Source organism: Dipodomys merriami, unplaced genomic scaffold (genome assembly GCF_024711535.1).
Source record: "Dipodomys merriami isolate MVZ:Mamm:240054 unplaced genomic scaffold, mDipMer1.0.p SCAF_25, whole genome shotgun sequence".
Classification (NCBI taxonomy): Eukaryota; Metazoa; Chordata; class Mammalia; order Rodentia; family Heteromyidae; genus Dipodomys; species Dipodomys merriami.
This window is the reverse complement of record NW_027203937.1, coordinates 17,878,596-17,893,023: the sequence shown is the minus strand read 5'-3', so window position 1 is coordinate 17,893,023 and position 14,428 is coordinate 17,878,596. Positions and strand designations below refer to the sequence as shown.

Sequence of the window (14,428 nt, the reverse complement as noted above, 5' to 3'; positions counted from 1 at the left end):
TCATCCTCACCGCCTTAACCAGAGACACATGCATTCAATTAAATTCAACACACACACACACACACCACCCAGACATGGAGACACCCTGCATAAATAATGGGCACATCTAATATCACATGTTTGTGTGCACACTGAACCCCTTAGCACAGATGACCCTGCCCTCACACCCTCCCCGCCTACCCTTCCTAACACCTGCTGAACTGCACCCCTCAGCCCTGGAGACACCCTTTCCTATCCAGAGTCACTACCCAGACACACGATAAACACCAACACAAAGACCCTAAAATATTCCCAAACCAACCCAGGACTGCAAGCCATCCAGTAGGCCGTAAACACACCTGGACATACACAAACCCCACCTTCTCTCTGACAAAATAGCTAATAAAACCTGTACCAGACCCTATCAGGTTTCTCTTCCTGGCTACACACAGCAACCAACAACATATACATCCACACATATAATTCTTTCCCATGCAGCCCTTATAACAACTCTATCCTGTAATGATAGATATGAAATCTCTCCCCCTCTCCCTCTCCCTCTCCCTCTCTCTCTCTCTCTCTCTCTCTCTCTCACACACACACACACACACACACACACACACACACATACACACACACACACACACTTCAATCATATACCCAGTTGCAACTCCACAAGTGCCTCCCTAGGCCACACGCAGCATGCAACATCATAGACTCACAATCTCCATACCTACTATAACCCCCCCCACCATGAACAATTCCATTCATGATGATATGGTCATTTATGGTACATATACACGTAACACACACTCAATACATGCAAATAAACTCATACTCAGACAAACACACATAGCCCAGACTTACTGGCCCTAGACAGCACCCACCAGAGGTGACAGACACCTGTCCCCCCAATTCCCAAATTCCAACCACCTCAATCACTACTGGGAAAGCAAGGATGAAGGGGTTCAAGTTACAGCTACCATTTCATATCACATGATACCCACCCACTGGTACCCTGGGTACCAGCCAAGGTAGCCCACTCCATGTTTAGGCTCTTGGAACTGAGCCCATACCATGCCATGCCTAAAAAACATGGAAAGAGGTAGAGTCCTGGGAACACTAGCCATGGCCTTTGAGCCTGTCCCTTCCTCATCCCGAAGCAGAGGCAGATATAAAGGTAAGGATGACCATAGAGAGAGACCACAGAAAAGAGATAGCTGGAGAAATTGGAGCAATGAACAGACAGAGGTGAGCAACACAGGGCCACACAAAAGAGACCACAAAAAGGAGAGAAGTAGGGGACAGAGAGTAAGCCCAAGAGTTGGAGAAAAACCCGAAGAAAAACCCAGAGAATAAAGTGGGACTGCCCCATCCAAAAAGAAAAAGACTAGGGTGTCTCCTTTCCAGGAGAGAGAGAAGGGAGCTGGGCAAGGGTCTTGTAGAGGAGGAAGAAGTTGGGCAGGAGAGGGGTATGTACCTTTGGGTAGGTGGGAACTGAGTGAAGTCTAGGTAGTAGCGTGGGAACCTGCATGAGGGCACAGAGGAGGCTGTGGAAGGAAGGTTCTGGGTCTTGGGATGAAGCCCTAACCGAAGTGTGGTGCAGAAGGTCAGGGAGTGCCTAGGGTCTGACACCGAGTTTGGGAAACTGAGCCGGGAGGAAGGGGTCCCAGGCTTGAACAGAGCTCTCGGTGTGGATTCGGAGTTTGGAGCTTGGGATGCAGACAAGATTCCGAGCCGAGGGTGGCATTTGGGCTGCGATCTGGAGGTTCAAGGACTCCTTCCGGGAACGGGAAGCAGTCCCAGTGCAAGAGTAGGGTCTAGAACTAGGGGAGAGGGGAGGGGAGGGGGGTCCATCCCTGAAGACGATGCAAGGGGTTCAGGGGAGGGAGGATCATGAAGCCCAGCGGCTGCGTGCTGCGCAGAGGTCTTGGCCCTAGCTGAACGCCCGCTCCGGATGCCCCGTTCTCCCGGTGCCCTGAAGGCGGGGGGTGGGGAGGTTGGGGTACAGGGGTGGGGTGGGGGGGGTCTCCTACCTGCAGGTTGTCGGTGCATGGCTGCGGCGGCGGCGGCTCGTCGGGTTTGAGGAAGACCTGCTGGCCCCGCCTGAGGAATTGGACAACAGCGATGAGGATGTGGTGCAGGACCAAGACCATGCTCGCAGACGCCCGCCCGCCTGTCCGCCGGCCCGGGCCGCTGCGCTCGCTCGCTCGGTCAGCGCGTCCGCAACAGCTTCGGCGGCGGGTCCGCCGGAGAGTCCGCCCTGGCCCCGCCCCCAGCCGCCAGGCCCCGCCCCGCGCACCCCGGCCCCGCCCCTGGCCACCCCGGCTCCGCCCACTCCCTCGACTCCAGGGTCAGCACCTCGCAGCTGTCAGATCTTCGGACCCCACCAGACCCTCCTCCACACACACACACCGGCCCACTCTCCCCTCCCAGGACAATTCCATCTTCCAGCCTGTCCGCTGTGAGGGTCCCCGCCTGGGAGCTGTCCCCCGGGCTCCGCTGCCCGCCCCCTGCCCCGTCGTCCCTCCTCTCGCTGTCTCGCGGGGGTCGCCTCCCAGGAGCCCCCATCCCTGTCTGACCACATCCTCTTCCCACTACTCTGTGACCTGGGCCCCGGCCAGAGCCCTGAGGCTCCGCAGTGCGGGGGATGGAGGGTGGAGATGGGAAGGGGGGGGGGTGAAGGGAGCCGGGGACAGGGGCCTCGGACCCTGTATAGGACCCCCGAGTTTCCCTCCCTCTCCCCCCAGTCCAGAAGGTAGGGAGGATCTTAGAGGTCGCTCCAGGAGGGACAAGCCCTGAAGCAGGAGCGAATCTGCTTGGGCAGACACGTGCGCCCCACACGCGCTGTTCCTAAGTGTGGGGTGCAGGTACTGGGCCCCCAGAACTTGCAGGCCGGGCTGCATCGGCGTCCCAGGAGACTGGAGAAGGTACGAGCCCGGGTCGCACGGTCTGCAGGTCCGCGGGGGGACCCGCGCGCCCCGGAGCGCTGTTCTCCGCAGAGCGGCCTCGGCGCTCGGACGCCGGCTGCAGCCGTGACGCTCCCGCGCCCCCTGGTGTCGCATCGCGGCCGAGCAGCCCGGCCCCAATTGCTGTGGACTGGTGTGGTGAAGGGGAGATGGCTGGGTGTCACCCGGGTGACCTCCATGCCCTCGACCGTCAGTTTCCTCCCGGCCTTGAGTTTCCAAGCGATGGGCCCTGACTAGAGTGCCGCAGGAGCTTAGTAGATCTAGCCTGGCTTTGGCCAGCGACTTGCTGCATGACCTTGGTCAGATCCCCTCTACACCTGTCAGGGTCTTCGTTTTCATTTCAGCTCACAGGACTGCCAAGGAGGCTCAAACTCAGAATGGTGGGGAAACAAATGGAACCCTAATAGCCCTTCCTAAAGTGTGACCTGAATTCTGCCCTCTGCCCAGCCCCCTGCCCATTCAACGTCTCCCACCCCCCAGCCCTTGGAAGGTGACTCAGTAAGCCCCCAGCCTCTCCACCTCACTGGGGTGATTCATCTGGGTCTTCTCCCCCTGGGGAGCAATTTCCTCATTGTTGAGTCACTGAGCCCAGTCCTGGACAAAATCCAGGAACCTGGCACAAGCCTTGGCAGCAGGGCTGTCCCACTAGCTCATGGAGTGACCTTCCATGTCCACCCTCCTTTCTAAGGTATGCCTTTTCCTCTGCTCCCCGTACCTTCAGTGGCTACCTGCTGCTAGCACGGAAAGCCCAAACTCCAATTCAACTTGACCTGTGAGGCCTTCTGCAACTCAACCCCGGCTTGTTCATCCTGTCCTGACCCTCCTCTCATCATTCCTTACATTGACAATTTTCTCTCTACTCATCTCAGTGACTGCCTCATTTTCACTCCTAGGCCTTTGTGAGTGCCACCCAATCGCCAATCCCCTCTGTTTTCTTTTGAGTTTGCTTATCAATAAGGGGCCAACTGGAGCCCTTTTGTATCATTCCTGGGAGTCAGGCCCAGGGAGAAATGAGGTAGAAGTGATCTGGGTCAAGTGAAGGTATTTTGCTGCATCTTCAGAATAGGGCAATTTGCTCTAGTTATTAGCACCTAAAAAAGTGTTCCATGAGAAAAGATGTGCAAAGGTTCTGTTCCCCCCTAAAACAGGTCTCCATGACATTCTTGGCTCTCAGTTTCATCCTCTTGAGAAGGATCTGGTCAATTCCAGGGCTATTGCTTGAGGCAATAGGGCAGACTAAGGCTGAGTTCCACCAGATGCACCAATCTCTTTGCAAGTCCTGAGCATGTGTCGCTGGCTCAGTCCTGGGCCTTGAATAGCCTGCATGAGACACACGTGCCCAGGAGGTATTTATCTGGTCACTGGCCAGCCTCCTGTTCTTGAGAAGAGGTTCTTTCAGCCCTAAACTCAAGAGCCAACCCTGGCCTGGCACAGCTACCAGCTCCTGGGTTCAGGGCCTCTTCAGCATTGTCTCTTCAGAAGTTATTTACTAAATTTACTTGAGTCTCTCATGCTGCAGTTCAGTGGCTGGATTCCCAGGTGCAGGCTGTATGTCAACCTCAACTCAGATTCTTTCTGGGTCAAATTTTCAGATTCAAGCATTCCTCAGAGAGTTTGAGTCCTAACTGTGTCATAGATTTGCTGTGTGATTTTGAGCAGGCCATTGTATCTCTCTGAGTCTTGATGATCTCATCCATGAAAGGTTAGCACTCTAGATTCAATAAACAAGCAAGTGCACTGCTTACAACCGCTCATAGCATTCTTGAACCCCTCCCCTAAGTAGGGACAAGCAAGGCTCCTCCAGGTTGAAAGTCACAGGCTTTCCCAAGCTCTCGTATCTAGAAAATGACTCTTTCCAAGGCTGGATTCCACTCCCAGGAGACCCCTGCCTTTGCTCCAAGTCCATATTCTGTGATCCTATCCTGTTTCTCCTTGGCTTATATTTGAATCATTGGGGGCATTTAAGATTGCTGAGGCCTGAAACTCTCATCCCAGATATATTTTATAATGTGGTTCTAATTCGCTGCCCGGTGTGAAAGCTCTGGATTAGACATCTCTCATCCCTGTCTGACCTTCATCCCAGGGAGGAAGCGTGAAGGCTGGCCCCTGATGGCTGGCTGCGGCCACCTGAGGCTGGCAGGATTTAATATTTATTCAACACTTAAGAACCTTTGTTGAATTGGACTGGGATGTAGCTCAGTGGTGAAGTGCTCTTCTAGCAAGTGCACATCCTTGGTTCGATCCCCACTACTAAGAAAGAAAAAATTAAAAAAAATCCAGTTTAAAAATAAAAATAAAAATTATTGCCAGGCACCAGGGCTCACACCTGTAATCCTAGTTCCTCAGAAGGCTGGGATCTGAGGATCACAGACCAAAGCCAGCTGGGCAGGAACACCTGTGAGACTCTTATCTCCAATGAACCACCAGAAAACCAAAAGTGGCACTATGGCTCAAAGTGGTAGAGCACTAGCCATAAGTGAAAATAGCTCAATGACAGCACTCAGATCCTGGTTGAAGCCCCATGACTGATGGGGGGAAAAAAAGAACCTTTGTTGAACACCTTATGTTTCATGTTTTCCCTTCCTTCCTTCCCTTCCTCCCTCCTTCCTATCCTCCCTCCCTCCCTCCCTCCCTCCCTCTCTCCCTCCCTTCCTTCCTTCCTTGCTGATCCTGAAGCTTGAACTCAAGACCTCATGCTTTCATTGGGCTTTTTTTTTCACTCAAATGTGGAGTTCTGGGTGATATGTCCAAAAAGAAATGTACGTTTTGGGCTGGGAAGGTCTCAGTGGTAGAGTGCTTGCCTTGCATGCCTGAGGCCCTGGGTTCGATGCCTCAACACCACATAAGCAAAAAGAAAAAAGCCAGAAGTGGCACTGTGGCTCAAGTGGTAGAGCACTAGCCTTGAGCTGAAGAGCTGAGGGACAGTGCCCAGGCCCAGAGTTCAGGCCCACGACCGGACCCAAAAAAAGAAAAAAAAGAAAAGAAAGAAAGAAAAAGAAATGTATGCTTTACCTGGCTTATGTTACTGTAACCTTTCTGTATATTACCTTTATAATAACAATAAAAATTGTAAAAAATCTGGAGTTCTACTATCTGAGTCACATTTCCACTTTGGGCTTTTTGCTGGTTACTTGGAGATAAGAGTCTCACAGACTTTTCTTCTTCAGCTGGCTATAAACTGCCATCCTTCTATCTCAGCCTCCTGAGTATCAGGTTTACATGCTTGAGCCACCAGAGCCCAACTTGTTTACTTTTCAACAATGATACAAGGTAGGCCACATTTTATAGATGAGGAGGAATGAGGCACAGAGAGATTAAGTAACTTGCTCATTGTCAAACAGCCAGTAAACACTGGAGCCAAAATTCAAACCCAGCTGACTGACTTAAATTCATGCCCGGCCACTTGATCAAAGGCAGGTAAGACTTGGACTTCCCCAGCTCTCTTTTTGTACCCATAAATTCATTGGCTGGGGGTCTTTCACCTCTCCCCAAGCCTGCACCCTCTGCCCATCTCTGGTATCAGGAAGCCTACCCCCTGCTGTATCCTCAACAGCTCAGTAATATCTGGCCCCTTCTTCCTGGGTGCCTACTTGGCCCTGGGTACTTCAGGAAGTTACTTTATCTCCATAGTCTGTGGACTACAGAGGTCCCAGCATCCTCTTTCAGGGCTCTGCATAGGATATGTTAGGAGCTTTCAGGAGGCAGCCATCATCCCTGTGAGCCCTGCTCCCTCCAGGACCCTGTGCTCCATATGCCAGCCCTGGACTGTGGCAGCAGCTCTGAGTTTGGAAGAGCATCATGAGTGAACTAGGCCTAGGAAGGAGTCGGTGTATCAGCCATGGGTCTTGCTCATTCATTATTTGTATCCACTTTTGCCTTGGAAGCAGCAGCTAGGCAGCTCTATAACCCTTGGGAGGAAGAAAAGCCATGAGATTCTAGGCCTGGGTGTGCTGGCTCAGGGGGGGACTGAGGTACAGGAGACACTGTAGACATTAGTACCTGCTCCCCATCACCTAGAAATTCCAAGATTGTTCCTTGTTCCTCTATACAAGGATGCCCTGGGTCACACACACACACACACACACACACACACACACACACACACACACACACACACACACACACACACACACACACACAGAGGCACAGGTGAGCACACCTGTATCAATGATTCCTTCTTCCCGATGCCCATTACTGTCCTACACCCAGCTTTACCTCTTCCACGGTCTCACCCATGTTGCCTCCCACTGCCCCCAGGATAGACTAGGCACCTGTTCCTGGCCTGCCAGGACTTCTACCAGGGGAAAAGGAAAACCTCCCTTCCACAGTGGCCATGTTGCCTTCTGGCTAGTTCCCCAGGCAGACAGCGCCTCACAGAGGACTGGAGGTGCTTATCACCTGATTATGCTGGCAGCCCCGGGCCAAGGCTTTGCATTTTGATCACTAAACATATCCCCTAGCCTAGGCTTGGCCAAGAATTGCTCAAAAACACATCCAGGAATCAGTAGTAGAACTTTTTTCTCAGTCCATTCATCCTCCCATTTATGGGACTTACCCAGGTTTGTTTATTTCTCTGTTGCCTCCCCCATCAGACTGGGCTTCTCAAGGCAAAGGCTGGGTTTGAAGCAATTCCATGGCCCAGGCCCAGTTGGGGCCGGGCACAGAGAGGAAAGCCTACGTTATCACAAAGGCTAGGTTATAATAACCCCCTATGAGCTCAGGGGTATCTGGAATGTGGAACCATCTGAGCCAAAGACACAGAACATGACTGTCCCAGAGAAGAGGCCTCCAGGCTGCCTTTCGTCTACCACCTCTGAAGCCCTCTCTGAAGTTGCCATAACTGGCCATCTGGGCCCTGCTTGCGCCCTGCCAGAGACAGGGGGCTCACCTTCTTCCAAGCCAACTTTTTCCCAAGTTGATGACCCTGCCTGACCTTGACTCCTCCCACAACATGGCCTTGTCATGCTGGAGCCTGGGATTCCTAAGGGAAGTTGGAAAGGACAAAGGAAGAGAAGCAGGTCCTAGGTGGCCAGGGGCCCCAACCTGAACAGCAATGTCAGTGCAGAGACAGCCCAGAGAACTCCTTGGTTGGCTCCCACGAGTCGCAGAGTGCATCCTTCAAGGATGTCCCCACGAAGCCACAGCTTCCCTTCTCCTATCCACACTCCCTGCTGAATGCCCCCCCAGCACTCTCATTCCTTATATCCCTGTACAACTGAGATAAAGGCCCCCTTCCCTCCCCATCCCAGCTCTTCAACTCTGGGCACCCACTGCCTTGAAGTTTGCAGGACCAGGAGGAGCAGCTTGGACTCCTGCCCCAGAAGTAGTACATGGAGAGGTTTCTTCCTGAGATCTGGCTGGCAGGCTAGTCCTCCTCCAAGGGCAGCTGTCCAGAACCCTGCCCACAGATGCAGCCCACCAGGCCACCCAGCACCCCAACTACCCGCTATTTCTGGCCTAGCTTTATTCCAAGAGTGCCTTGGGAGCTGCAACTAGTCTCTGACTCCAAGATATTACACATTCCAGGACTATTTAGAGCTGAATCCATCAGAAATTCTGAGGCAAGAAATCAAAAAGTAGCAAGGACCTATGCACTGAAAACCCTGCTAACGCAAACCATTTTTCTAGGCAGGTTGGTGGCTTCAAGGTTTCAAGAAACTCCAAAAAGAAAGAAATTCAGGGGCTGGGAATGTGGCTCAGTGGTACAGTGCTGGTCTAGCATGCATGAAGCCCTGGGTTTGATTCCTCAGTACCACATAAACAGAAAAAGCCAGAAGTGGTGCTGTGGCTCAAGTGGTAGAGTGCTAGCCTTGAGCAAAAGAAGCTCAGGGACAATGCCCAGGCCCTGAGTTCAAGCCCCGGGACTGGCAAAAAGAAAAAGAAAAAAGAAAGAAATTAATTCAGAGCTTCTGTAATAATATCCTATTATTGAAAGAGCTTATGCTTCTTACATTCTGTGAATCTTTAGCACCTGGAGCCTTAAGAATTCAGAAACCCAAGATCCTAGCATTCTATCCTCCTTACCACTTGGAATATGTGACTCCAGAACTCAAACATCTGGGTCTCTGTGCCTCTCGAAACCTTTTGGTCTGTGGACTTGAGTGGCTGTGAACACCAGAGAAGGGGCAGGTCCTTGAGCACTCCTGCTATGCCTGCAATGGGGGCTTCTGAGCTCACAAGTTGGGGAAATCCAAGAAAATGAACAACCCCTCCTAAAAGCTGTGAGGAGCACGGGCATACTGGCAGAGGCAGTGTGGGTGACTCAGTCTAACCCCAGAACTCTGCACCTGTGTAACCACAGACAGCCATGGTGACCACTTCCTTCCCTTTTGCTTACAACACTCCCACACCTGGAGAACCTGCCCTTCCTCTCTGTCAATTAAAGGGGAAAGGGACACATCTTCTAACACCCAATCTATTCATTCATTTCATCTTTAGGAGTCCCACTTTACAGTTGAGGAAAACGGGGCCCTCAGACTGAGACCATTTATCTAAACTCACATGACTAGAAATGGTAAGGTAGCACTCTGACTCTGGCCCCTTCCCAACTCCTCATCTCTTGCCCCTTGTAACAGGCTGAGTCCTAGGAGAAGATCTGGGGGCCTTCTTTCTGGCTCTCTTCTTGGGTTAAGGGACACATCTGAGTGGCTTCTTCTTACCGCCCCCCACCCCACCCCAGGGAATCCTCAAGCTCCAAAAGATATATATCACTGTCTGCTCTTCTCTTGTCTTTCCAAGCTGGAGGCAGCCTGGAGCCCAGCCACATTTCCCGATTGATCCAAAGGCACTCGATCGGTAAGGCTCCCGTAGTGGGACTGGGAGATATAGCATTTCGTCTCCAAGCACCCGTCGCTATGGAAGCCAGGTGCTGCTAGCCCAAGGCCTAGCAACAAAGCATGGTATGGGGTGGAGGACATTGTCAGGGGCCTCCGAGTCAGCCAGCAATATAGAAGGAGGGTGGCCTACATCTCCCCCAGGGGCTGGATAGCCGGACCTGCTGCCTTGGCAGGGCTTATAAGGGTAGGAGGTGAAGACCAGACAGGACCTGAGAGAGGAAACCCAGAGTGAGGGGCAGAGAGAAATGTGCAGAGACAGACAAAGGGAGTCCAAAGATTATTATAAAAGGCAAAAAAAAAAAACACCCAGGAGAGAGGTGCAGAAAGGTGAAAACAGACATAGCCAGAGACACATGGCTCAGAGGAACTGATTCTGAGAAAGGACACACTCCCAACTCTGGGGAATGGGGGAAAGCCGCAGGGAAATGACAAAGATGGATCGACACGTGATGGGAGATAAGCCTGAGGCAGGACGTAATAGAGAGGCAGTAATAAAAGGAGAGAACTGGAAAGTCAGAAGGCCAGAGAGCAGACAGGCCAGCGCAGCCCTGGATGCAGAGCAGACGGCAGTTGGGGGGGGGGGGGAGGGACGGCAGACAGAAATCGGAAGATAAAGGTCCTCCAGCCTGGGATATTTACTTCCTTCCTCTGCAGCAGAGCCTGTCTCAGCACTAGGCACCAAAGTGGAAGCAGGCTTCCCAGTGGAGAGATGGCCACTGCTGTCCATTCAAGGACTGTGACACGGGAAGTCGGGCTCTGGAGGAAGCCAAAGTCACCTGGCTCCTGGGGGGGGGGGGGGGCAGACGATGTCTCATTTAATCTTCACTCTGCATGGGGTTTGGATGAGAAGTCTGAAGCTCCAGAGGGAAGCACTTTGCCTTAACCACCAGCAGCAGCCTGCAAATGCTGTACTAGGACTTAAACCCAGATCCCTTGAGGCCAAAGCATGTATGGGGACCATTGTAGAAACCAAGGTAAAGGGGTGCCAGGAAAAGGATAACCAGATCTGCTCAGGGTCCTCTCAAGAAGGATGTAACAGGGCTTAGAGCTCAGTGCTATACAGAGATGTCCCATATACCCGCAGCAGCCTCTGTCTCACTAGATGCCTCAGGGAGGAACAAAATGAAGACTAATTAAGTGCCTACTACGTGCCCCACAGCACGGAGCGCAGAGAGCAATATATTCATTATCTCATTAAGTTGTCCATGAAGGTCTCTGAAGGCCAGGGGCTGACTCCACCTCCCTGAAGCTCTGGTGTACCTCGTCACCCAAGTCTTGTGTGGGGCCAGGCTAGACTGGGTAGAGTCAATAATGCCTGAATCTCTAGTGTACAATGAAGAGGGAGCAGGGGAGCAGGGAAAAACGTGGGACTAGCAGTAGAAGGTAGGAGAAGGGGCTGGGGTGGGTAGGCTGCTGCTTATTTGCTTCACCCCACACACTGTACGCTGGGTCTGGGCTACAGCCTAGAAAATCGACCTGCAGCACCACGTTCCCCGGGGCCCCAGTTCCTGGAAGGCAATACTGAAGGGATCGATTGATCTGCCTCTCAGCCTCCCTTTCCCACTGCCTGGAGGCTGCTTCTTCCCCCCCCCCCCCCTACCCAGCTAGTGTCACAGAGAGACTGAGAGTCCAGGGACAGCCTGGGGACAATGAACAGTGCCTTTTGTCCCCTCCACAACCTTACCCTTCTCCTTACTCACTCCCCAGGGACTTGGACCAGGTGCATGGATGACACAATGGCTGATGGACAGGTCATGTTCATGTACGCACGAGTGTACAGTGTACCCATGGGTGTGGAAACACACACACAAATCAGTAGAGCAGTTGTGAGCACAAAATGTGAGCCATCCATGGTTTCAAGCCCCTCTTCTACTTCCTGTCCTGAACATGCATGCTGTGCAAGTCACTTAACCTCTCTGAGTCTCAGCATTCTTATCTGTACAGTGGGGTTCACAATAGCACCCCTAGAAGAGGATGAATGTACTTAGAAACAGAGTTATGGCACAATGCTTGGCAAACAACAATTTTCCAACACACAAAAGCTTTTATGTGAGCATGTGTGGGTGTGAGCCCGGGTAGGTCCCTTGGGAGATCTGGGAGGGATTTTTTTTTCTTTTTGGCACTCTAGCAAGGAGGTTCAGGCTGTTCCCTAACCATAGAGTCCCCTAAAATGAAGGCTGCAGCTGAACTCTCCAGTTCAATTCGGGGGACTTGCTGTGTCCCCTTTCTCCTCCCCTCCCGCCCCCCCCACCTGTGCTGAGCAAGATTGAGGGAGGGGGGTGGTGGAAATGAATGGTTTGGCAGCCACTAGGCAGGACTGGTGATTAGGAGGCTAACAGCCCAGCATCCGGAGAGGAATGGGAGGGAGGCTGAGCTGCAGGACCATCCATCAAGGCTGGCAGGCCCAGCAATGCTGCACAGCAGGACCGGATGGGGGAGAGGCAGGGAGAGAGACGTGAGATGGGGAAGTGAAGACATGCCAAGGGCCAGGCAGCCAAACCCAGCCCAGCCACTGACCTATTGTAACCCTGAATGAGTTACTTGGGACCTCAGTTTCCTCATCAGGACAATGAGGTTAAAGGACTCTCTCTGCCAATAGCTATCAGTACAGTAGGCCCAGCAACAGGCCCTGGAACCAGGAAGGGCCTGGAGGAGAGCAAGCAGGACCCAGGGACACAACCACTGCCTACAGGTGACTGGCTCAGCTAAAAGTCCCTGGAGGGTGGCAAAGGAGGGGATATAGCAGAGGGGCTGGACTGTGTGCCAGAAGACCTAATTTGAATCCATTTCTGGTATTAATTCTTCCTGATCTTTTTTTTAAATCATTTGTGGCCCTTGAACTCAGGGCCAGGGCACCGTCCATGAGCTTTTTTTGCTCTATCACTTTGAGCCACAGCTCCACTTCTGTCTTTTAAGTGGTTAATTAGAGATTAGAGTCTCATACTTTTTTCTTCCTGAACTCCGACTCTCAGATCTCAGCCTCCTGAGTAGCTAGGATTACAGGCATGAGCCACCAGCACCCAGCTAATTCTTCCTGATCTTTTTTTGGCCAGTCCTAGGGCTTGAACTCAGGGCCTAGGCACTGTCCCTGAGCCTCTCTGTGCTCAAGGCTAGCACTCTACCACTTGAGCCACAGCACTACTTTAGGCTTTTTCTGTTTATGTGGTACTGAGGAATTGAAACCAGAGCTTCATTCATGCTAGGCATGCTAAGCAAGCACTCTACCACGAAGCCACATTCCCAGCCCCTCTTCATGATCTAAACCAAGACCTTGAATTTCAGATCCTTCCCTTGATGACACCTTTATTCTCAGCCCTCACCCTAAGGCCAGTGTGCCTAACAGGCAGGAAGAGTCTTCAACACAGCTCTGGCCTATGCAAATTGCATTCAAATTGATAGCACAGTTACCCACAGAGTTCCTTATGGAGACCATGGTTACCAAGCCAGAGAGTCTGAAGCCAGAGGTCCTAGTTGGAGTCTACCAGAACCCCAGCAAATCTTGTGGATTCTGTCTCTAATAACCAAAGCCAACTTGAGTGGATCATTTTCTCTTTCAGAGCCTTGGTCTTCCCATCTCTAAAATGAACCCCCTGATTAAAAATTAAATAAGAATCTTTAGAACTCCTCTTTGCCTGTGTGACAAACTGTAAGCTCTTGACTACATTTCCTTCTCCCAGTCCTTTACTGCCTCAATTTCCTCATCCTACCTTCAGGCCTCTCCCCTATACTCCACTGCTTCACCCCCAGACCTCACCTTTCCACCAGAAGACTATCTCCTCTACAAAGCTGCTTGTAAGCCACTGGCTGAGCTCAGTCAGGAACCTCCTACAAGGTACCATATTCCCTGAAGCCCCCCTAGTGTGAGGCCAGCCAGGCCTCAAATAGGGATAGGGCTCAGAGAATGAGTAAGAAGAGGAGAGTTACAGAAAGGAGAAATGGAACGGAGAGCAAAGAGAAGGGAAGGAGAGAAACAACTATCCCCAGATCCTTTGCTTCGACGATCTACACAAACTCTATTCCACTCCCTCGGCACCTCATACTTATCTTCCCAGCACCCACTGGTCCCAGCCCCCACCACTCACAGCAGTACCAAGGCCCAGAACCAAAGGGGTCTCTGGCCTTTGAATCTGCACCAATCCAGGCTAAGCGCATCAGGCAGGTTGTCATAGCATGCTGGATGCTGTCATCACTAATTCATAACCCGAGCCCTGCACTCCAGTGAGGTGTGAAGAGAGCTGGTCAGAGCTCATCAGAATGGCTACTGGGGACAGGAATCTTGGGGCCTTGGGGAGTGGCAGCGATTAAACATCATCACCCTAATTGAGCTGTGTCTTCCCCTCTGCATCTTCAGGATTCCCATAAGGAGTAGCATAGATCTTTCTACTGTCCATGGATACCTATTTTTTGTCCAGTTCCATCCAAATACACAGGTCAGTGACCTAGGAGATGGGACATTCTCTTCCCAGCCTCTGTGGATGGGTGTCTAAGCCCAGAGCTCTTTGATAGGGAATGTCCCTTTTCATAACACATTCATAACACATTCCCTTAAAGGGAATGTCCCTTTTCATAACACAGAGAAAGAAGGATGAAGAGAAGGGGAAGGCAACATGCCCAGATGCTATGCCCCTTCATGCCAGCCATACT

At 52.0% G+C, this 14,428-nt stretch overlaps 1 protein-coding gene across 3 annotated transcripts in view; it reads right to left on the bottom strand.

Moving 5' to 3' along the window:
- The window catches only part of Pde2a (phosphodiesterase 2A), an 89,865-nt gene that overhangs the window by 59,454 nt on the left and 15,983 nt on the right, over nucleotides 1–14,428 (bottom strand). For 2 of the 3 annotated variants that reach the window (XM_070035084.1, XM_070035085.1), the window contains exon 2: nucleotides 2,016–2,085. In XM_070035084.1, coding sequence (XP_069891185.1) covers nucleotides 2,016–2,085 — 70 coding nt within the window. Of the gene's footprint in view, nucleotides 1–2,015; nucleotides 2,086–7,503; nucleotides 7,522–14,428 lie in introns of those variants that run through there. The other variant, XM_070035086.1, reaches the window with a different exon arrangement.